Source organism: Camelus bactrianus, chromosome 9 (assembly GCF_048773025.1).
Source record: "Camelus bactrianus isolate YW-2024 breed Bactrian camel chromosome 9, ASM4877302v1, whole genome shotgun sequence".
Lineage (NCBI taxonomy): Eukaryota > Metazoa > Chordata > Mammalia > Artiodactyla > Camelidae > Camelus > Camelus bactrianus.
In genome coordinates this window covers 11623603-11646027 of record NC_133547.1, presented here as the reverse complement: position 1 = coordinate 11646027, position 22425 = coordinate 11623603, and the positions used below count along the sequence as shown (strand labels likewise).

General features: G+C 54.6%; 2 protein-coding genes across 4 annotated transcripts in view; both read right to left on the bottom strand.

Annotated features, from left to right (window-relative positions):
• Positions 1-419: 419 nt before the first annotated feature.
• CCNP (cyclin P) lies at positions 420-5810 on the bottom strand. Its single transcript, XM_074370853.1, has 8 exons — positions 5784-5810; positions 4981-4984; positions 4132-4403; positions 2617-2706; positions 2384-2539; positions 1633-1791; positions 1390-1541; positions 420-652 (listed from the first exon to the last, which is right to left on the bottom strand). The coding sequence occupies exons 1-8, from the start codon at positions 5808-5810 to the stop codon at positions 487-489; spliced, it is 1026 nt and encodes a 341-aa protein (XP_074226954.1). The 3' UTR covers positions 420-486.
• A 3781-nt stretch (positions 5811-9591) lies between these two features.
• AKT2 (AKT serine/threonine kinase 2) overlaps positions 9592-22425 on the bottom strand; it is a 45182-nt gene continuing 32348 nt past the window's right edge. For all 3 annotated transcript variants that reach the window (XM_074369645.1, XM_074369648.1, XM_074369646.1), the window contains exons 5-14: positions 18940-19089; positions 18350-18481; positions 16817-16882; positions 15694-15762; positions 14780-14902; positions 13597-13725; positions 13185-13399; positions 12635-12722; positions 12423-12525; positions 9592-11294 (exon numbers count right to left, since the gene is read on the bottom strand). In XM_074369645.1, the coding sequence (XP_074225746.1) occupies positions 11215-11294; positions 12423-12525; positions 12635-12722; positions 13185-13399; positions 13597-13725; positions 14780-14902; positions 15694-15762; positions 16817-16882; positions 18350-18481; positions 18940-19089 (1155 nt within the window). In that variant the 3' untranslated portion in view covers positions 9592-11214. The remainder of the gene's footprint in view (positions 11295-12422; positions 12526-12634; positions 12723-13184; positions 13400-13596; positions 13726-14779; positions 14903-15693; positions 15763-16816; positions 16883-18349; positions 18482-18939; positions 19090-22425) is intronic.

The following is a 22425-nucleotide window of genomic DNA, read 5'->3' as shown; positions in this document are numbered from 1 at the left end:
ATTTATAGAATCACAGATTGTCAGCTTCACGAAGTCTGAAAATCTGGCAACATCAAGGTAGCTTTCCTCATGAGTAGGCCGGGGATTCTCAAGTTTCTCACAGTCCCCCATTCCTCCTACCTTCCCTCCAACCCAAAGATCGAGGATCATTCAGCTTGTGTTGCAATCTTCCTCTCAGCATCTCGAACTCCCTCAAGCATTTGCGTTCGGGATCCCCGGTTTACCCCGCTGAGCGGCGCTTTTGGAAGCCCGCCAGTGCCCCCTGGCGGCGGAATACAGAATTCTCATCGCGTCTCCCAGTCGCCTTTAAGAGATTTGGTGAGGACATCCAATCAGGTGGACGAGACGCCAGAGAAGTGACCAATCAAAAGCGAGAGATGGGCCAGAATTCGACCAATGAGGACAGAGAGCGCACGGAATAAAAGAAACTCTTTTATTAAAGTGGGAGACGGACGCACACAGTATTTTTTGATGATGTCTCCAGGCTCAGGGAGGCCCGGGCAGGGGGTGGCGGAGCAGGCGGGCGGCGGCGAGGCTGGTGCCGTGGCGCTGGGGCCGCGCATACTTGAGGAAGATAGCGGCGCGGCCAGGAGCCGGGCCTCGGAGAGCGGCGCGGACCATACAAGGCTCGAGGGGGCTCAGCTCTGCCCCGCTGCGATAGGGAGACAGAGAAACTGAGGCAGCGGCAGGAGTAGCGGGGAACAGGAGAAAGCCTGTCCTCGGAGCTGGGAGCTCGAGGCTGAGAAGACAGGTTGACTCGGGTCCCCAAGGACTGCTCAGGAGCTCTCTGGAGGTGGGACACGCGGCCCATTATCTAGAGTGAATGATGGGCGCCGAGGAGGGGCAGACCCTCGATTCTCCCCGCAGGGTGCGGCTATGGGAGAGCCAGGACCCACGGAGAGAGAAGGAGTGAGACTCAGGATGGGCAAACAGCTTTATTCCAGAGGCACCAGCTGGAAGAAAAGACGATTCACCCTGCCCACCCCACCCTCCATCCCCGGTGGCATGGCTAACAAGAAGAAGGGCTCTAGGAGATAAAGGGCCACCACATTCGCAGCCAGATGGGGAGCTGGGGAATTAGAGGCTGGCAGACCTCTCATTGTCAAATCTGGAACGCACTTAGGATCTTCTCAGGCCCAGAAGATGCTCTATTTTTCACCCTAGGCCAAGGTTAAGGGTCCCCAAATCTGGACAAATACTCTATTCTCAGACAGCCCCAGAGAAAAGCAAGTGGGACCCTCCAGTCTAGAGAAACACCTCATTCTCTCCCACCCAGAAAACAACTCTCGCTCCTCCTCCCCTCCAGTTGTCTCATATACTCGGAGATGGTAAAGACGGCGACCAAGAAGTCAGGTCCCTGAAACCAGAGACCTTCCGCCGCGGCCATACCTGTAAATTGCCGGCTCGGGTCCGGAGCCTACCCCCTCGAGCACCCTGTGCGCCAGGCTCAGCGCCGCAGCTGCGCGGCGACCGGGCTCCCATACTGCGGCCTCAGCCTCCAGTAGAGACAGCTCCAGGAAGTAAGTGGCAAGTAGCAGCACCTGCCATTGCGGCGGGGAGCACATCAAGCCACGCCCCTAACCACGCGGGCCACGCCCCTAACCACGCGGGCCACGCCCCTGCCCCTCGCACCTGTGGGCTGCTCCGCGCCAGGGCAGCGAGTAGCCCGAGGCAAAGTAGCGGTCCTGGGTGGTGCAGCCGGAAATCCAAGCGGCTCAGGATGCGGCGCTCAGCGCGCAGAAGCTCAGCCCGCGAGAAGGAGCCAGCGCCCAGGAGGCAGAGGGAGGCAGACTGGGGATTGGGGGAAAAGAGGTGGGGTTGGACCCCAGCTCGTTACTCCCTGCCCTTGAATGCCTGGGATCGGTTCAGTTCCCTTGCTGGACCTCAGTTTCCTGGACTACAGAATGGGGTCATTGATTTGTTGTCTGAAAGTTGTGGAAAGCTTCAGAGACAGTCTTTGGAATCAGACAGACCTGGCCCTGGGTTTGAGTTCAAACCCTACCATCCACTCACTGTGTGTCATGGACATCCACTGAAGCTCTCTGAGACTCAGTTTCTTCATAAAATGGAGGTATTACTCCCTACTTCAGGCAGTTCCAGTAAGGCACTAAGTTTATGCATGTTAACTATAACTACTCAGGAAAGACTATACTATAACTATTCAAGAGTCCAAGTCCCAACTGCTTGACTTTTGACAAATGTCTTCCTCTCTCTGAGCCTCAGTCTCTTCCTCTGTTAAGGGGACACATTAGTAGCCTCTACCACGAACAGACAAGCTGGGATTCCAAGAGTAGATATAGCGCTTGCTTGGCACGCAATAGGCGTTTAATCCGTGAAGCAAAGAGGAAGGGCTCCACCCTCCCAAGCCCCACCCCGTAAGTACCTCGGGAAGCACGCACTCTTCCATTTTGCACGCCAAGAACAGGCAGGCCACGCCCAGCAGCTGCAAGCGGTGTAGGCGCACTCTGCCCGCGCACAGGTAGGAATCAAGCAGGTGCACGGCCAAGTAGAGTGTGTCCCCCTCCAGGCCCAGGTACTCCTGGGGAGGGGCACGGGTGACCAGTAAGGTTCTTGTTCGCGATACAGACCCAGCCCTGCCCCCTCCTCGGTACATACGTGCACCTGGACCAGCCAGTCCACCACTAGCGCCCGCATCTCCGGGGTCACGGTGCGAGGCAGGGCCCTCCGGGGCAGCGCGCGGCATACCTGGTGTGGGGTGAGGACGGCCTCATTCTCCACACCTGGGCCTCGGCTTCTCTCCCGAGCTCCAGCCCTGGGTGCAGCCATCTCCTCACACCAGTTGGATGTAGCACAAGTGTCACACCCAAGCAGGCCTCCAATGTCTCCTCCAAATGTGCTCCTCTTCTAAGTCCCCGTTTAGAACCCTAGACTTTGTTGTGAACGACTCCCTATCCATCTCTCCAGTCTGGCCACAGGACTTCCTGAGTATCTCCCCCTAGGTTCCTGGACTCCACTCTAGGTCACCAACCCTCAACCCATCCTCAGAGCACCCAGAAGGGTTTTTCCAAAGTAGAAATCTGACCAAGGAACTCCTCATCTTAAAACCCTTCCATGGCTTTCAGTACCCTTAGGAGAAAATCTTAATTCCTCTCAGAATACCTCAGGCCCTGGTGCAGCATCACCTGTTCCCTCTCTCCCCTCACAGTCCACACTCCAGCTACTGCAGGCTTCTTTCGGCCCTAGATTACATCAAGCTCGCTCCTACCTCAGGACCTTTGCATGTATGTATTTTTCCCTCCACCTGAAATGCTTATTCCCACTCCTTGCATTGCTGACTTAGTCATTGAAGTCTCAGCTAAAATTTCCCTTTTTCTTTACTTTCCCTTGCACCCCATCATCACTTTCTATGTTATCACTTTATTTTCCTCATAGATTTTTCAGTCTGGAGATATCCGGTGTCTCCTTGAATGTTTTGTCTGTTTGCCCCACTAGGCTGCTGGCACCACAAGGGCAGAGATTTCTGTCCAGATCACAGCTGTGTCTCGGTTCCTAACAGAGACACTGACCTGGGAGAGATGCTCACAAGATGTTTGTTAAATAAATGCACTCCTTCAGTATTTTTTCTGGCAGGCCTATCTCAGACAGGTATCTGTGGATTACCATGGCCTGTGTATTGGTTTTTGTGGCCCTTCTGAAACTATCACCTACATTTGTTGGTTTGTTTCCCCACAATGAGGACAGACTGTCTCATGTTGTTCAGCAGAGCATCTCCAGTGCCCAAAACATGCTCAGAAACATTTGTTAATAAATCGCTAAATATTTACTAAATGAGTAAATGTGAGGGACAAGTATGAGGGGCTATGCAATACCAAAAGAGGGGCTGCAAACAGCCTGAGGAGTCTGGCAAAGGGCCTTCCCAGCACGAGTAACCATGCAAGAAAAAAACAAGTCAAGAAGTTGTGGGGAGCGGTGGTGTAAGGACTGGGAAGTCAGTGGAGAGAGATGAGAACTGAGACTGGCGAGGTAGGAGTTCAGAAATGCTTGTTGAGTGAGCATCGGGTGAGCAGGACAGTTTTAGACTCTAACCCGAACCCCTGGGCTGCCTTCTTGGTGGCGCCAGAGTTGCCTACAGTCTCTGGTCTAGGAGCATCCCGCCCCGTATCCGCTCACCATGACTTCGGCGAAGATGTCCCCAGCGTACTCGCGTTCTCCCGCCAGCCCCAGCGCGGTCAGAGCCTCCTCCAGCCCTGGTGGCGCGCATGCGCCCCGGGGCCTCCCCGGGCGCCCTGGGGAGACTCTCGTGCCCGCAGGGGCGCTGTCAGGGACCGGGGTGCTTCGAGGTTCTGGGTCGAGGAAGGCAGCTGGACTCTGCAAGGAAGAGGAACTGGGGTCAGCACCTGGAGAGAGGCCTGAGCCGGAAAGTGGAACTCTGGCTCCTGAAACTCACCAGCATCCTCCAGGCTGGCTTCAAGGGTCAAGCCAAGCGCCCAACTCTCCGCTGGAGCAGAGGATCCGTGACATGCGCTTTAAATGCGCCTGGGCGCATGCGCACTGAGCACGCCGCACCTGGCCAGGTGCATAGGCAGTGACGAATGTTCTACAGGCTAGCCCGGCCCCCTCCAAACCCTCTAGGTCAGACAGCTGGATCAAATCTTCGTCCTGCTACTTACTACATAATGAGAAGCAGCCCCTCTAAGCCTCACTTTCCTTAGCTATAAAGTAGGGATTTCAAAACTCATCTGACAAGAGTTGTCCCGAGGATTTCATAAGATTATATTTGTTAAATGTTCAGCATGGAGCTTAACACAGTAAAACCTCAAGGCATAGAAGTTATAAGTCACTTAACAAATACCGATGGAAGGCTTCTGTTCCTTGCAGTGGGTACTTAAGAATGAGCAAATCACCTGTAGTTGCTGCCTTTCCCCAAACCCACAGCCTACCATGGAGGTGGTGATTGGGACCAGTCACCAGCGACCTGCCTGGACTAGTGCAGCGGCCTCTTCATTGCTCTCCCAGTACCTATCTGCAGCCAGAAAGGATCTTGTGACACCTGAAAGTCATAGCACACTCTGCCTCTGTTCAGAATATCATGGCTCCCATGTCCCTCAGGTTGAAAGTCCAAGAGGCCCTATAGTACCTCCCTACCTAAACACGACTCCCATCCCCCTCCCTCATCCCTCTTTCATCACACTGGCCTGCTGGCTCATCCTCACCCACACAAGGCACACGACTACCTCAGGGCCTTTGTACTGGCTAGTCCCACTGCCCAAAACCTCAGAGAGCCCTCACTTCCCATAAAGTGTTTACTCAGATGTTACTTTCTCCATGAATAGTGCCGCCCTGAGCATTCCCTGTCCCCATTCTCTGCACTTATTCTCTCCTGAGCACTTACTGCCTTATTTACTCTTTCCTGACTAGAATGTGAACCCCATGAGGGCAAAGCTTACCTAGGTTTGGGTTTTGTTTTTTGTTTCTTTTTTCATTGCTGTATTCTCAGTGCCTAGAACAGGGCTTGTCATATAGTAAGTACTCAAATATTTGTTGAATGAATGAGTAAACAGGATGGATGTAATCTAAAAATGATGACCTGGAAGGGCCTCTCTGATGATGTTGGTGATGAGGTGATGTTGAAACTGAAACCTGTAAGAGGAGGAGCCAGAAATGCAAAGAGAAGGGAGAATATTCCAGGTGGAGGGAACAGCATGAACAAAGGCCCTGAGGGAGGAAAGAACTTGCTATTTTCAGGCATGGAGATGTCAGTGAGGCTGGAAAAGAGGAGTGTGATGCTAGGCCAGTGGCTTCCTGTCATACTTGCTCCTTACCTTGGTCACAAGGTCCCTTTGGCCCATGGTTACCTCTCTAACCTTACTTCCTCCCACTCTCCCCCTCCCTCACCCCTGCTGGAGACACCCTGTCTTCTTTATGTACTCCAAAAACATCAGGCACCTGCCTGCCTCAGGACTTTTGCATTCGCTGTTCCCTTTGCCCGAACACCTGATGAGAACCTGAATATTTACATTCTCAGAGTATCTCTGCACAATACAGGCAGACCTCAGAGATGTTGCAGGTTTGGTTCCAGACCACCGCAGTAAAGCAGATATCGTAATAAAGTGAGTCACACAAATGTTTTGGTTTCCCAGTGCATATAAAAGTTGTTTACACTATACTGTAATCTGCTAAGTGTGCAACAACATTATGGCTAAAGAAACAATGTACACACCTTAATTTTAAAATATTTATTGCTGGGGGGAGCATATGGCTCAGTGGTAGAGCACATGCTTAGCATGCACAAAGTTCTGGGTTCAATCCCCAGACCTCCATTTAAAAATTTTTTTTAAATAAATAAACTTAATTACCTCCTCACTCCCCCCTGCAACAACAATAACAAAAAATACAAAAAAAAAAGCACGTTATTGCTAAAAATGTTAATCATCATCTGACAACACAGGGTTGCCACAAAGCTTCAATTTGTAAAACATGCAGGATCTGTGGTGAACAATAAAGTGAAACACAAGACGAGATGTGCCTGTATCACACGACTACAAAGGGAAAGCAGTGACTTCACAGAGGGGAGACCTGACAGACGCCACCTTAACCAAGGATCAAAGTCACCACCAGGAACAGGACACTGTCTCAGGATGCACTGACAAGGGCACACTATTTCTGGGAACTCCTGTCAAAAATAGCTTCCATGTAACCAGAAGGAAGCATCAGGCAACAAACCCTGACTGAGGGACATTGTGCAAAATAACTGCCCTGGAAGCTTCAAACCTGACAACGTAAGGCAGTGTGTGAGCCTGGACTGAGTCTCTAGCCAGGACTTTTTTTTTTCTTTACTTCTTTTGTATACAGGGACATGAGTGTGACCATTAGGAAAATCTGATTAAGGTCCAAGAGAAAATCATTCCTTCAATGTCAACTTCCTGACTTTGATCACTGGACTGTGGTTATGGGAGAGAACGTTCTTGTTTTAGGACACACATATAAATATCAGGGTGGGGGGATAAAGTCAATGGAGAATATCATGGGGAAGCTGCATGAAGGGTAGATGAAAATTCTTTGTACTTTTTAGAAATAAGTGCTGGAGATTTATGGGAAGTCACATAGAGGACAGAGTTCTCATATACCTCACACCCAGGTCCCCTATTAACACCTTACATCAGTGTGGTACACTTGTCACGATTTAAGGAACCAGTAGGGATACAGTATTATCAAAGTCTGTGCTTTATTCAGATTCCCTGAGTTTTTACCTAATGTCCTTTCTCTAGCCCAGGATCCCACTCAGGACACATTACATTGAGTCCTCACGTCTCCTAAGGCTTCTCTTGGCTCTGACAGCTTCCCAGGCTCTCCTTATTTTGAACAACCTTGGCAGTTCCAAGAACTAGTGCTCAGATCTTTTGAATGTCCCTCAGTTGGAATTTGTCTGATGTCTGTTTTCCCTTTATCGGACCGAGAGTATGCATTTTAGAGAGATCACAGAGGTAAAGCATCATTCTAATCACCTCCTATCAAAGGCACATACTGCCGCCGTGACTCATCACTGTGATGTTGACCTTGATCACCTGGCTGAGGGAGCTCCACTTTCTCCGCTCTAGAGTTGCCTTCCCCCACTTCCCACACTGTCTTCTTTGGAAGCAAGTCACCCTGCAGCCCACACCAAAGGAGTGGGGGTTATGCTTCCCCTCCTTGAAGGCAGAGTATCTACAGAAATTACCTGAAATTCTGTACAGGTATGTCTGTTCTCACCATTTGTCATTTATTTCAGCACAAATCAGACTCATTTATTTTATACTTTGGACATAACCCAATACTATGCTATTTATCGTGTTGCTTTCAGCTGGCTCCTGTGTCCCTTCACATGCCCCCACCAGTGAGGATTTGATTTGGTTTGAGCAGGTCCTTCATTTTGAGCACAAGGTGCTCCAGCCTCATCTTACACGTTTCCTGCTCCAGGCCTAGAATTCGCTGTAGTCCTATTTTTGAAAGTTTCAAAGTTTTCTACAAGTCTGTAATTATTTCAAAATGAAACTTAAGTGTGTGAATCGCTACACACTTTTGGAAGGCTACCTGACATGTACTGAAATACAGCAACCCCAGAACATAAGCCACAAAATTGTAAAAGCACAAACACAGTAAAGATGGATTTTTCCCCTGTTGAGGTTTATCACAGGACTGCTGGGAGCAGCGAACTGGAAACCAAATGAATTCTTATCCAAAGAAGCAGCTGAATCAGCGGAGGCATATCTACCCCAAGAAAGCTTATGTAGCAGCTGGAAGCATGACAGCACGGTGTCCCCGATGAGCCCCCCAGATGTACCAATGACCCAACACAACCTATTAACATATGGATACTGGCAGGAGGGCGGTTAAGATGTGCGAGAGCAGAGCCTGGCGGCTTGGCATTGACTGGGAAGAAAGAGCTACAAAGAGGGGCAGCTTTTCACGAGGCCGTGTTTGTCTGCACAGAGGTGACATGAGGACTAGAATGACTGCTCAAGGCCTGGGTGGTTTTGATTTTCCTCCTTTACTTTGTTTGCATTACTCTTTACACACACTCAGAAAGCTTGTGAAACCATCTACATGCACATGGCAAGAGACAGACTAATCTACTCAAAATTTAACTTTCCTAATTGGTGAAATTGTATTATTAGAACTCTTCCCTCTAAAACTCCCTCTTGGGGGAACATTTCCGAAGAAGCACTACTACATGTACGTACCCATCCAGCAGAGGGCAGGAGCCTGCAGGAGCCCATCCCCAGACCCAGACAACCCCCGACAGACTGAGGGAGACTGAGCATGGGCTGCCTGCAGCACTGGTCACCTCCAGGGGCTGCAACTACAGGGAGGACTAAAGGCTTTTCTTTACAAGCCTCTCTGCTGTTCATGTGATCTCCAGGACATACTTTTGTAATTCAATAATCATAAAGACCATACGAAGTCAGGAAACAAACCAAAAAATTCCTTGAGTCTTGGCTGTAGGATCTGACTTTTCTGCTACCCTTACTTAAGATCTCAAAGACTCCACGCATGGGAGGCCCTACACCTTCTGGCAAAATCTGACAGTAAATTCACCTGTGCCTGGGAACTCCAGGATTAAAGGATCAGCTGCCAGAGGGTTCCCAGCGCTGAGGGCTGTAACCCAACCTGAGGGGCTCCCAGCTGACGGCCACCACAAACCCACTGATCCCTCAAGGGTCCTGTATTGGAACTGTAGGCCAGAAATGGGGAGAAGGAATATACAGGTAGTGCCCCCTCCTGGGCTCAGGGGCCACAGGAAATGGGTCCACTCCCTCCCACACTTTCTCCCAGGGCTCACTGACACCTCGACCCCCTTCCAGCCCTTTCCCTCCACCCTATCTTTTTGCCTAAGCAGCTTCTGAGAGGCTGGAATGGTCTGTGTTCACAGTACTCCCAGCCCAGGCCTGGGAACCTACCCCAAACTCTTCAGTAGCCTTCCCCCCCAGTACCCCCACCCCTCCAACCTGAGCTTGAGCACACCCCCACCTCCAGACGCCTCCTCCTCCAGCTTCCCCACCTCCTGGCTCAACATGCCCTGCAAAGGGAGTGATGGGAGCCGAAGGCAGCTAAGGCCGGGGCCAGACTCCAGAAGCAAGAAAATGCCCAGGGTGGTGGCCCTCAGTCTGAAATGAGTGTCTTTATTGCTTGTACCGTACAAATACAAGGAATGGGGAAAGGCGAGTGGGAAGGAGGAAGAATTGTCAGATTAACGACATACACACACAGAAAGGAAAAAGGACCCCACCCACTCAAGCCAACCCCCACCCCACCCCAGGATGTCTCTCTGTGAATTACCTAGCACAGGAGATGGGGTGGGGAGATCAAAACCAGAAAAACTAATTTCAAACGCCCACAGATGTTGGGGGGCAGGGGACGACAGGGCAGCAAGTGGACCTCTGGTGTGGCTTCCCTGCTGGGCCAGAACCCCTCCCCTGGGGATGAAATGCTCAGGCCAGGGGTGGGGCTTGAGCCCACACATACCACACACACTTGAGGCCAGGACACACTTGCCCCGGCACACACATACCCAACACGCACGCACACACACACACACCATGTGCATCTGCTTCTCAGATGCACAGGAACGCCCACGGACACATAGTCCGAGGCACGTACACAAGTGCCCATGGCACTGACAAACGTTCACCTTAAGGCTGCAGAATGCAGGGCCCGGAGATGGGGAGGGGATGAGGTGGCCTGGAGCCTCCCTTCTCAGAGGCCCCCACCCTAGTACGTACCAGAGACACCCACCCCCACCCCCTCCTCGACCCAAGTCCACGGGGCCCAATACTGTCTCGGTGCGAGATGTGTAACAGCCGAGGCTGGCGCCCCTCCACCCCAGGCAGAGAGAAGGGGGAGATCCCGGCCCCCATCCTCAGACGGGGCCGGGGCCAGGCCCGGGGTCCAGCAGGAGGTAAGGCCGGCTGGAAGGAAGCCCTGGTAAGGCACGGGGCCAGTGGGCGGGGAGGTTAGCCGCCAAATGTTCCTCCTGCCTCATCCACAGGGTCAGGAGAGCAGCTTGGGGGGTAGGGGGGGCAGGGCCAGGAGGCAGTGCTCGTCCTCTGGGCCCCTCCTGGTTTCCCACACGGTAATTGGGCCCCATCCACGTGAGGGAGCCCTAAACCACCAATCCTGCACGCAGCTTCCAAAAGCCCACCCCATCCCCTCCCCCGGTCCCTGGACATTATTGCTTTTCTGCCCCCATGGGAGGAGGGGGCTGGACTGCCCCACGCCAGGCCTCTTGGAGCCTAACGATAGGGCAAAGAAGGCAGCACCAGGGTGCTGTCCACGGGGCAGCCCACAAGGGGGCAGCCTCTGACAGCAGCAACGCAGAGGCAGGCTGCCTCAGGGGCGCGGGCCAGAAAACTCAGGTAGGCCCCACAGCTCCACCCTTCACCCGTCAATGGGGCTTGTGTTGATTAAAAATCGGAATCTCTCCAACTGCCCAAAGGCCTGGTCCTAGGGCAGGCGGTGGAGAGTCTCCCCAATCCTGGTCTGGGCACAAAGGTGAGGGCAGGACAGGATCCTGGAGGCAGGGCTGCTGGGACCGCTGAGGTGAGTTTGGCAGAGGGCTGAAGAAAAAACTGGAAATGGGGGTAAGGAGGTGAGGGATGGGGACACAAACAAAAAAGCAAAATAAAAACTTAAAAAAAAAAAAAAAAGAAAAAGCCCCCCGGCGGTGATGGCAGCCGTGCGTGCGTCCCGTGCGGCGTCGGCGGCGGGCGGCGCTGCTCACTCTCGGATGCTGGCCGAATAGGAGAACTGGGGGAAGTGGGTCCGCTGGTCCAGTTCGAGCGAGCCCAGGCTGTCATCTGCAGGGGTCGGTAGAGGCAGATTGGGGAGAACCGCCTGCAGAGGGCCCGGGCACCCCGCCCAGCCCCAGGAAGGACTGAGGGCAGACCACAGTGCACCCCGACTGGCAGGCCACCCAGGAGGGACAGAGGCTCAGCGACTTCCTCCCTGCCATAGCCCCTTGGCCACAGCCCCACCCCCAGGCCAGAGCCCTGGTCCACGGGCCCCATGGGGTGCTCACTCAGTCTCCTGGGTGTCCTCTGCCCCAGGCCACACCGCTGTCTAGCCCAGGCCCCTACAGCCCAGTCCCTTGGCCTGGCCTTCCACCCCAAAAAATCCTCCCTCCACACACAGCCGAGGGGGAGGACTCCCTAAAGCCCTGATATAGCCCTTCTCTCCCCTGCACAAAACCTTCCGTGGCTCCCCATGCAATGAATCTTCACTCCTCCCAGTAGCCCCCCAAATCCTCCTGCTATGGCCCCATGCCCTCAACCCTCCCTCACCTACTCTGACCTCAGCAATGCTCCCATGGTTCCTGACCCTACAATGCTTCTGTTCCTGCATGTCCCATTGCTATTCCTTCCACCAGGAATGTGTCTCAGCTGCATTTCTCCTCCAGGAAGCCCTCCCTGACCCACAGGCCAAGTCAGGCATTTCCTCTGGGCTTCTCCAGATCCCGAGCTCCAGGTCCACAGGCCTGACCACTCTGGGCAGTCACCCCACTGGACTTCAAGCTCCCCGAGGGCAGGGCCCAGGACTGTCTTGTCACTGCCGTGTCTCAGCACAGCCCAGCACTGGACGGGTGGGAACTAGAACGCAAACAGCTACAGAGTCAATAAACCCACCCAGCCCCAGAGACCTGGGCGATTTGGGAAGGTAACTATGCATCCGCCATCTCCGTACTGGCAACTCCCCAAGTGTCTCCTGCCCAGACCCCACCTGAGTGCTGTGGCCAATGGCTCCTGGTGACCTTCACCAGGCCCAAAGGTGGGCCAACAGCAAAAGCCCTGGCAAGCACACTGCGAGGTAAACTGCCTAGACGTGGAGTGGGACCTGCAAACTTCCTCCTGGAGAACTGAGTGAGGAGTGGACCCCACCCCTCCAACGCCCAGCCAGGCCCACCAAGTGAGGGGGCCTCAGACACTCACAGCGGTCCGGGGGGGTGATCGTGATGGACTGGGCGGTGAACTCATCGTCAAAGTACCTTGTGTCAACCTCAGATGTGACCTGAGGTTTGAAGGGTGGCAGGAGCTGTGGAGGAGAGGAGCCCAGGCTCAGGACCCTGAGGAGGAGGCCTTGGCCAAGGTCACCCGTGAGTGGCTGGGCTCCTGCGTGGGGGCAGGCAGGCAGTGGCGCTCACCTTCTTCTGCACCACGTCCTGCCAGTTGACACTGAGGAAGAACCTGTGCTCCATGACCTCCTTGGCATCACTGGGCCCCCCGCCGAGCCTGGGCAGAGACGGCCATGAGAACCTGCCTCCCCAGGCAGTCGGATTCTGGGAGACGGGCTTTTGGTGCAGGCCTGGGCCTGCAATGTGTAGGCCCTGAACCACCTCTGATGATTCTGTCCCGGCCACAGACCCAGCACTTCACAGAGGAGGAAACCAAGGCTCAGGGAAGGAGCCCACGTGCCCAGTATCAGAGCCAGGAGATTGCAACCTGGCTCCCTGGTCGCTTCACATCCTAGGCGAGGCAAAGGGCCATCCTGTTCCTCAGTGTCCCCATACAACAAGGCAGTGTGGGCAGGGGGCTAAGGACAGGCCCGGCCGAGGGGAGCACTCCCCAGCTATGGGGACAACACACACCAAGCACTCCACGGGGTGAGGGCAGCTGGGGATGCCGCCCCTCCGGGCCAAGGGAACGGTGGCAGCAGGTGGCACTGGGTGGGGCGGGGCCGATGCCAGCCCTCACCTCTGCTTGGGGTCCTTCTTGAGCAGCCCCGCAAGCAGGGACTTGGCCTCGGGGCCGAGCGTGCGTGGGAAGCGGATCTCCTCCATGAGGATGAGCTCGAAGAGGCGCTCGTGGTCCTGGTTGTAGAAGGGCAGGCGGCCGCACATCATCTCGTACATGACCACGCCCAGCCCCCACCAGTCCACCGCCCGGCCATAGTCGTTGTCCTCCAGCACCTGAGTAGGGAGGGCAATGAGGGGCCGGGCCAAGGTGCTGAGGGGCCCCAGGGGGCATGGCCCTGCCTGGGGCTGGGAGGGCCACCTAAGGAATCTGAGCCCTGCGCGCAGAGGGAGTAGGTGGAGGAAACACACGGGTCTGAGGGGCCCCTCCTCCCTCGGCCCTACGTGGCCCTGCACCCTCCAGCCCCAGACACCTCAGGTGCCAGGTACTCAGGGGTCCCACAGAAGGTTTTCATGGTGGCCCCGTCACTGATGCCCTCTTTGCACAGGCCGAAGTCAGTGATCTTGATGTGGCCATCTTTGTCCAGCATGAGGTTTTCCAGCTGTAGGAAAAGTCAATGTGTCAGGAATACATCTTCCCAAGGCTTCCTGATACCCCACTGAAGCCCCACACGTCCCTGCCCTTCCCTGGAGGGTGCTGTAGCCTGGAGTGGTAGCTATTATATCAGGGGCCAGAGGGCACACCCAGCACAGGGCTAGGCCTTCACCCTCTGAGATTCAGGAAGAGGCTGCCCTTCCCCGGGACCTGGAAGAAAGCAAGGCAGGGCAAGATGGGAGCCGGGTCCTGACCCACCTGCTTCCCTCACTGAGGGCTCCGGGTATAAGGAGTACTATCTTTCTTTCTTCTCTATTTTCCTAAACTTACACAAATGAGCAATTCAGTGGACCTTGTGTAACCTCCACCAGGTCAGGAAAGACCACCAGCACCCCTAAGAATCTGCCATGTGCCCCTTCCCTGTTCAGCCACCGCCCCCTCTCCAATAGAGCAAATTTCACTTCCCTGCTTTTCTTTACAGTCTCCCCCACCTCCACGTAGACACTGTGAACAACATGGATCTGTCCTGTCTGTTCTGGCTCTCCCCAGTGTTAGCCTGTGAGAGGCCTCTGGGCTACCATGTACGGCTGCAGTCTGTCCTCTTGAACTGCTGGGCAGAGTCCCACCGCGTGAATACACCACCCTTTTAGCTGTTTTCTGACAGTGGACACTCGGGCCGCTTCCAGTTGAGGGTTAGTGTCAACAGTGCTGCTAGGGGCACGTGTGTCCACATTTTGAGATGGACACAGGCACCTGTTCCCACGCACGCCCTCAGGCAGAACAGCTGGCTCACAGGGGGCGCCCGCACTTAGTGACGGTGGACTCCGCCAGGCTAAGCGCTGACAGCACTTCACACCCTCCAGCTGCACAGCCGCACCGCTCACAGGAGGCCTGGAAGGGCCCCATGCAGGGCTGCCTGAAGCAGAACCACACTGTGGGCCAGCGTGAGAGGATTAGCTCCCAGAAGGACAAGACAGACAGACTCTCCCTGCAGGGTGAAGCTCGGCAGATGGGCAGGGCGGGCGAGTCTAGCACGTGCCAGGAGGCGACGGCACGCTCACCTTGATGTCGCGGTACACCACGTCCCGTGAGTGCAGGTACTCCAGGGCCGAGACGATCTCCGCGCCGTAGAAGCGGGCCCGCTCCTCTGTGAAGACACGCTCCCGGGACAGGTGGAAGAACAGCTGCCGGCAGAGGGGGGCGGGGAGGTGAGACACCCCGACCCGAGGACAGAAGGATGGGACCCTGCGGGCTGGCCCCGGCACCCAGCCCAACGACATGGTGACCTGCTCCATGAACCGGCAAGTGACGGCAAACAAGACCAAGCGAGGGCCAGTGAGTAGAGAAGAACTCACGAGTCCAAAAAATAAGGAAAACGAGCAAGGGATGGAGAGTGAAGGACAGGCATGAGGTGCCAAAGGGAGACGGCGTGAGGAGACAGCAAACGAGGGAGAGTCAGCAAGGAAGCAGAGGAGCAGGGTCACGAGCAAGTGACAATGAGCTGTGACACCAAATGAGACAGAAGCCAGTGAGTTGCACCTGTGTGGAGAGAGAAGGGTGTAAGGGATGAGGGGTGCGCGACAGCAAGTGGCTGATTTCTCCCCAGGAGACCTCGCCGAAAGGAGAGGACTGGGGTCTTGACCCACAGATGCCTTCTTTGGAGCCTTTAAGAACCCCCTTTGTAGTGCTGTCGGCCAACCACCCACACAGCCCCCTCTACAGCTCTGTACCCTGCCCACCAACTCACTAGCTGTGTGAATGCAGGCAAGCCACTTAACCTCTCTGAATCTGTTTCCTCACCTGCAATGTGGAGCTGATGATGCCTGCCTCAAGCGGAGGCGGGTGGACAGAACGAGATGACATCCAGGAAGTCTCCCTCTGCCCCCAAACCCCCTCTCACCCACAGTTCCTCTCAGCCTCCCCCACACCCAGGATGGAGACATCCAGGAGGGCAGGTGAGGTGGCGGCCGCTCACCTCACCGCCGTTGGCATACTCCATCACGAAGCACAGGCGGTCGTGGGTCTGGAAGGCATACTTCAGCGCCTGTGGGGAAGGTGGGCAGCCAGGGTAGGAGGTGGGAAGAAGGCGGACTCTTGACCCAGCCCCAGCCTCTCTGTCCTGGCCTGGGCCCTGGGAATCAGGCAGCCAGGATTCAAATGTCAGCTTCACCTCTTGTGACATGAGTGAGCGTGTGGCTCTGAGAACAAGGGAACAGGTTCCAGTGCCGAATGATCCCGCCCTCTGAGGCACAGCCAAGGGAGAGACCATGTTCTAAGCAACCAGAGCTGTTTCACATCTCTCTTCCTATTTTACACTCAAATGTATTAAACACACACACACATGCACACGCACACGCACATGCACTCACACGGTTTGCTGGCTGGGAGCTGGCAGTGGCTCGGGAGAAAACCCCAAAAACAGGATGGACAAGTGATCCACCAACAAACAAGCAGTTCTGAAACTGTGCTCTAAGGAGCCCTACAGAGAGTTCCTCAGAGGACCCTTAGGTGACCCTCTGCCTACAGCAACTTACTGCTCTGTCTTCTACACTGAAGAGTCTCTTAAGATTTCATTTGAACAAGTGTGGTGGCGCAGTAAGACACTTGGACAGTAAGTGAGCTAGAGAAACAACCCTTTAGCCATCCTCAACCTGGTCCATTCAGCTGTTGGCTGCTGGCCCTAATGGAGACTGTAGCTCAAAAAGATGTCCGCTCAGCCTGAGTTGCTAGGCAGCACAATTGTAATAGCTCTGCTTCTAGGATTACCTCTGAAAACATAAACAAAAAAATAATGCTCCCACTTGGACTAGCTGGGCTAAGCACCTCTAACTCGTAAAGATGGCAGCCGTGCTCTCCTGGGGCCATCAGATTACAATCTGACATCATCAATCGGCTGAGGCGTTGACATGAAGCCACCATCTATAAAGAAGCTGCTGCCCCTTGTGTCTTGGTTCAGGCCACCTGGGGAGCCCAGCAACACTGTGCCCCAGCCACCTGGCCAACATCAAGTCTGTGTTTCACAGTGGCAGGAGTCAGGCTCTCTCCCCGAGCTCTGTCCAAAGGGGCCAGGCCCTGCCTGAGATAAGAGGGCTACTCACAGTGAGGAACGGGTGCCTGGTGTTCTGGAGGACCCGGCTCTCGGTGACTGTGTGGGCGACTTCATCCTGCAGACAGAAGCTAAGTGAGGGGCTGGTGGGCAACACCATGTTGGCCAAACGCCCCCTGCCCTATACTGAGGGATGGGGGAGCAATGTCTTGGTGAAATCCAATTCTATTTCTGGTCAACACGCAGAGAGAATGGAAGGGGCAGAATGTTATCACTCGCAAGCGCTAATGAAATAATGGACCCAGACAAGGACAATCAGTGGGACGCTGATGAGGACTTTACAACGGAGGGTCAGGTTGTCACCAAAGGAGGCCAATTCTGACCTCCTAAGTGGGGGCAAGCAGACATTCTGAGACCTCTGAGGTGATGTTACAGGCTGTGGGAATCCCCATCTATAAACTTTCTTGCAGAAAGAAGGCCCTGGATCTAATTAGGACTCTAGGCTGCGAGCAGTGGTTCTCAGTGTGTGGTCCCCATACTGGCAGGGTTGCCTGGGAACTTGGAAAAATGTAAATTATTGAGCCCTTACTTGAATCAGAAACTCGGGGGGCAGCAGGGGCCAGCACCAGAGTCATGGGCCCTCCCAGGACTCTAACGTGGGCTAGTTTGGTATCTGAGTGCACAGCAGTCACTCAGGGAGCTGCTTAAAATCCTGAACCACCTGCAGTGCCCAGACACTGGCTCTCAGTGGGGCGAGTCTGTCTCCAAGGGATAATATAATAACGATAATAATGTCTAAGGACGTTTGTCACAACTCAGGGGAGGAGGGGTGCCCTGGGAGAAGCTACTAAAGTGCACGGGACAACCCCCACAGCAGAGAAATGGTCTGGCCCCAAGTGTCAGTGTTGAGGCTGAGAAACCCTGCCTTGGCCCGATGACATCAGGGGTTGTTAATTTTGTTGGATATGATCACGGTACCACGATTATAGTCTTTAAAATCATCATCTGTTAAAGACACATCTAAGAATGTATGGCTGAAATTATATGATGTCTAGAACAGGCTTTAAAATACTCCAGAACAAAAAAAAGGGAGTGCAGAGCTAATGAAACAAGATGGCCAAATGTTAGTACTTGTTGAAGCTGGATGATTGCTATGTGGGAGTCCATTATATTTCTTTTTCTTTAAAAATGTTTATGTACATCAGGCATTTTCCATTTTAAAAACTTTAAATAAGGAAAAAAGGGAATAGAATCCCACTCCTGGTCCAGGCACTGAGCCAAGCCCTGAGCCCTCACGGCCTCCCCAACCTCCCCTTTATCACCACAGGGACTTCCTTCAGGCCTGACAGCACCTGCTGGGTGCGACCTCAGTCAGACTCTCTACCCTCATCCCTGGTGCCCAGAGAGTGCAGGACTCAGCAGACAGGGCTGCCCTCTCTGGACCTCAGGCTCCCCTTCTCTGGAGAGTCACAGGACTGAGCCATGGGCTTGGCTAGGGGGAGACAGCAGTAGACACAGGTTAGTGTCTCAGCCTGGCGTGTGCCCCCAGCAGCGGCCAGCCGACAGCAGCCTGGGGAGGGCCTACCTTGGCGATGATAACCTCCTTCCGCAGGATCTTCATGGCATAGTAGCGGCCGGTGGCCTTTTCCCGCACCAGGATGACCTTGCCAAAGGTGCCCTTGCCCAGGAGTTTGAGATAGTCGAAGTCGTTCATGGTCTGCCCGGAATGGGGAGAGAGTGGGGTAGTCAGTGCCTGGCACATGGCCCATGGGAAGAAATTTTAACAAAGAAATATGAAAATCAAAAGACACTGTTGCCAAAGTGCTCAGGCATAAGCAGGAAGGGAGGCTCTGGGCAGCAATCGTTTGTTCTGAAGCGGCCTTCAGATCGAGGCCCTCCCACACTCGGCTCTCCCTCTCCCAGGCACAGGGCTCTGAGGTGGGGGTAGACGTGGCTTCATGTTCCTCCGAGATGAGGCTGCCTTTCACTTCATGGGCCCATAGCAGTGCTGGGGCATCTACAGCCTGGAATCACCCATCCTACAGGGCAGTCATGAAGTGCCCTGACTGGGCCCCTCTGAATGGAAATCAAGGGCAGCAGGGTCAGGGCTGGGGGGGGGGGTGCGCTAACAGACCGGCCGCCCCACCCCCTGGCCGCCTGCCCTCCCGCACTTACCACCTTGGCCCGAGCCTTGCTAACTGCCACCTCCATCTCCTCAGCCGCAGAAGAGTCGCTGGGGGAGCCACACTTGTAGTCCATGGGGTCCTCACCTGGGCCCCGCTGCTTGAGACTGTTGGCAACCATCTGGATGGCCCGCATCCACTCCTCCCTGTGGGGCATGTCCGGGGAGCTGTGAGTCCGGGGGAACCTGGGTCCTGGGAGGAAGGGCTGAGCCCCATGTCCCACAATGGCCAAGCAAATGACAAACAGCATCAGGCATTCTGCCAAGATCAGTCTGATGTGGGGAGAGCTGGTGGGACCAGGCTGAAATTTTACAGACACTCTGGCTGTGGTGGGTGGCACAGGGCAAGACTGGAATAAGGAGAGACCATCTATGTCCCAGCAGGGGCCTGGCCTGAGGGCCACTTGAAGTCAGGCAGCAATTTCATGATTAGAGGGGAGACTGCCTTTCCTCACAGCCCCTTGAAAATGAGCCGCTGCCCTAAGCCTTGAACAAGGGAGAGACAGTGGTCCCTCCAAGTTTCTTGGAATGAATGACAAGCCTTTGTGCACGAGTGACCAGTATTTTGTACAACAAAACCAAGAGCAGAAGGAAGTACTCATTAGTCAAAGAAGCTGAAGATCGTACAAGGCAAGAGCTGACCGACAACGCTGCCCCGGAGGCCTGCCTGCTGGGAGGGTGGGCAGGGGTGTGAAAGAGATGGCGGGGGACAGGGAATTGGGTCCCAGCAGAGGGGAGCCAGCTTTCAGAACAATAAACTAGTTCTGTCACTCATGACTGAGAAATTGCTGGGAAAGATTTTCTTTTGATACTTGCCAATAGTTCTATCTGTAGAGAGGGAAAATGTACCTAGGAGAAATAAGTAAAAAAAAAGACCAGACACCAAAAAGAAAAAAAAAGGCTGAATGATACTAAACTGTCCACACATCCCCCATTAGGGAACCACCACACAATGTTAGGTGGCTCAACCCAGTATCTGTTGACCCACTTATGGATTTTGCTTATGTCTATAAAAGCCAGGTGACCGGTTCTTACTGAGCTCCAGGGCTTGCTGAACAAAGTGGCAACCAAGCCCATAGGCCCCAGTTCACACCCAGACGCTCTGCTTCTCAAAATGCCCTCACTCGTGTGAAATCACGCTTCCTAAGAAGGCGCGGGAGTACTGTCAGCACAAGTACCAAGGGCGGGCACAGAATCTGGGAGCCCATAAGCCATGTACGTCTGCCCATGAGGGCAAGGATTTCATCTACTCATACATAGTTCAACTCAGCACCTAGGCAGGTACGTGGTAGGTATCTGAGGATGACTTAGCAAGGCAGCCAAAGTCCTGAGTGGCCCTGGGTCCGGTGCACACCCAGACAGAGCACACCGAGGCCCGGTGCACGCCCAGGGCACACGGACACCCAGTGCAGACGGACACCCGGTGTACACCCAGACAGAGCAGCGCTGGCCTCTTCCCTTCCCTGACTCAGTGCCTCAGGCTGGCATTTCCCAACTTGTTTCACCCATACCCTCTTTGGAACAAATAATAACATAAATTCCTATCCCTACATTAATATTCCTGTTTCTCAAAAAATGGGGGCTGGGGGAGCATAGCCCATGATATGCTTTATCAGAGCATCACTGTCCTCTTAGAAAGTTTAAAATGCTGACTTTGGGTGTATGACCATGAATTTAAAAAAAAAAAGTCAACCCCCTAAGACATGCTGAATATACAAAACAAATAAATAAGTATGTATATACCTCACACACAGAGATCCTGAGGGACTGTCATGAAAAAAGCAACCTGCAGACCAAGACGTGGAGCATGCTATCATCTCTGTTTACAAGGGGGGATAACACAGTCCATCAACAGTGGCCTGAATGAACGGGAGATGAGCTTCCACACCGCGGGAGGGAGCACCAGAAGCAGGCCTTGGGGCCTCTCTCGGCCACAGAGCTGGTGATGAGAGCTGGGGCTCAAACAGCAACTCCGCCACCTGAATGAGCTCAGGACTCCCAGCTCAACCCCCTCCTCGGTACGCTGGGGGCGCTGAGACGCTGGTGAGCTGCTGTGTGCAAAGCCTGCACCTGGACAAAGTGCTCGACTCAAAGAAGGGGTTCAAGACACTGGCGGGGCCGGTGGGGCCTGGACCCATCCCATCTGGAGCCAGAACCCACAGGGTTGCGGAAGCTGGTCTGGGTAACACTCCTGCTGCCTGACAAGCCCCTGATCCTGTTCCAACTGGACCAAGGTGGCAAGGTTGCAGCACTCAGAATTCCAGAGGAAAAGCAAGGGCCCCCATCCAGGACACTCCTCAAGGGTTTGCAACATGATGTCTGGGACAGAGGGGAGCTCCCACCCAGAGCTGGGGCTGACATGCCTTCCACCCCTCAAAGGAGAGTCCCAGGGGAAAGAGCCTACTGCCCCCCCGCCAGGACAGGCTGAGAAAAATAACAGTTCCACAAACACCATCTCATTCCACGCTCCTCAAGAGGGTTAGTGGGGAGCGTGTTTCTGGCGTGGAAACTGAGGTGCACGGAGGTGGAGCCACGTGGGAGGTCACACAGCCATGAGTTGGCGGAGTGGAGGCCCAGGCCCAGGCTCCACTCCTTTGGGCACCAAACCGCCACACCCTGATGAAAGCTGCAGCTTCCGCCTGGACCAGGCCCCGGAGGATCAAGCAGGGCGCTGCGGCAGGAAGGCTCAGGGAGCAACAGACACCATCCCATGGAGCCTAGGAGCCAGGCAAAGGAAAGCTGTCTCTTGGGAATCATGACCTGGACCACCTCTCCAAGAGGGCCTCCCCGATGAAACAGCAGCACAAATGCCCTCCTCCGGCACGCAGAGCACACTGTGGCCAGACTCGGATGGAAGTGTTTTACATGATGCAACTCCTAAGTCCTCCCCGCAACCCTGTGAAGTAGGTACTATAATTCACCTCATCCTACAGACAAGGAGACATGAGGCAGAGAGGGGCTGGCATCTGCCCAGTGATGGGCGGCAATCAGAGGCCTAGGGGCGCAAACCCAGCCACGCTCCCCTGGGCAGCACTGGGCAGGCTGCAATGCAGGCCCGGGAGCAGGGAGTTGGCCTGCAAACTGGCCGTGGGGCCCCAAGCGGCCTCACTCCTGGGGCCTCCGTCTGCCTCCCATGTCCCCTGGGCATGGCACAGTGGCTGAGAACAGACTCTGGAACTGGATGGCCTGGAGTGAATCCAAGCTCTGCCCCTTCCTAGAGACAACACTGGGCAGGCCATCTGACTTTCTGTGCCCTCAGTGGGCTGCCACGTGGAGCAGGGACCAAAGAACCGTAGAAGTCTGTAGTGAGACACCACACAGAAAACGCTGAGGGTAGTGCCTGGCACAGAGTAAACACCTCAAAGGGCTGTGCGAATGTCACCCAGCCAGCCAGCCAACTCATCCTGAGTGCCCTCCGTGCACCAGGACTTGTTCTGGGTACTGAGGGTGCAGCAGGGGACAAGCTCTGTTGGAGTTCC

Excerpts from the sequence above, each read along its gene's own strand:
- CCNP (XM_074370853.1), bottom strand. The coding sequence starts at position 5,810 with ATGGGCCAAAGGGACCTTGTGACCAAG. Across the intron at positions 1,542-1,632 it reads TGGCGCGGAGCAGCCCACAG|GTGCTGCTACTTGCCACTTA; the intron begins GTGCGAGGGGCA and ends CCGCAATGGCAG. Across the intron at positions 653-1,389 it reads CCCGAGCCGGCAATTTACAG|CGGGGCAGAGCTGAGCCCCC; the intron begins GTATGGCCGCGG and ends TCCCTATCGCAG.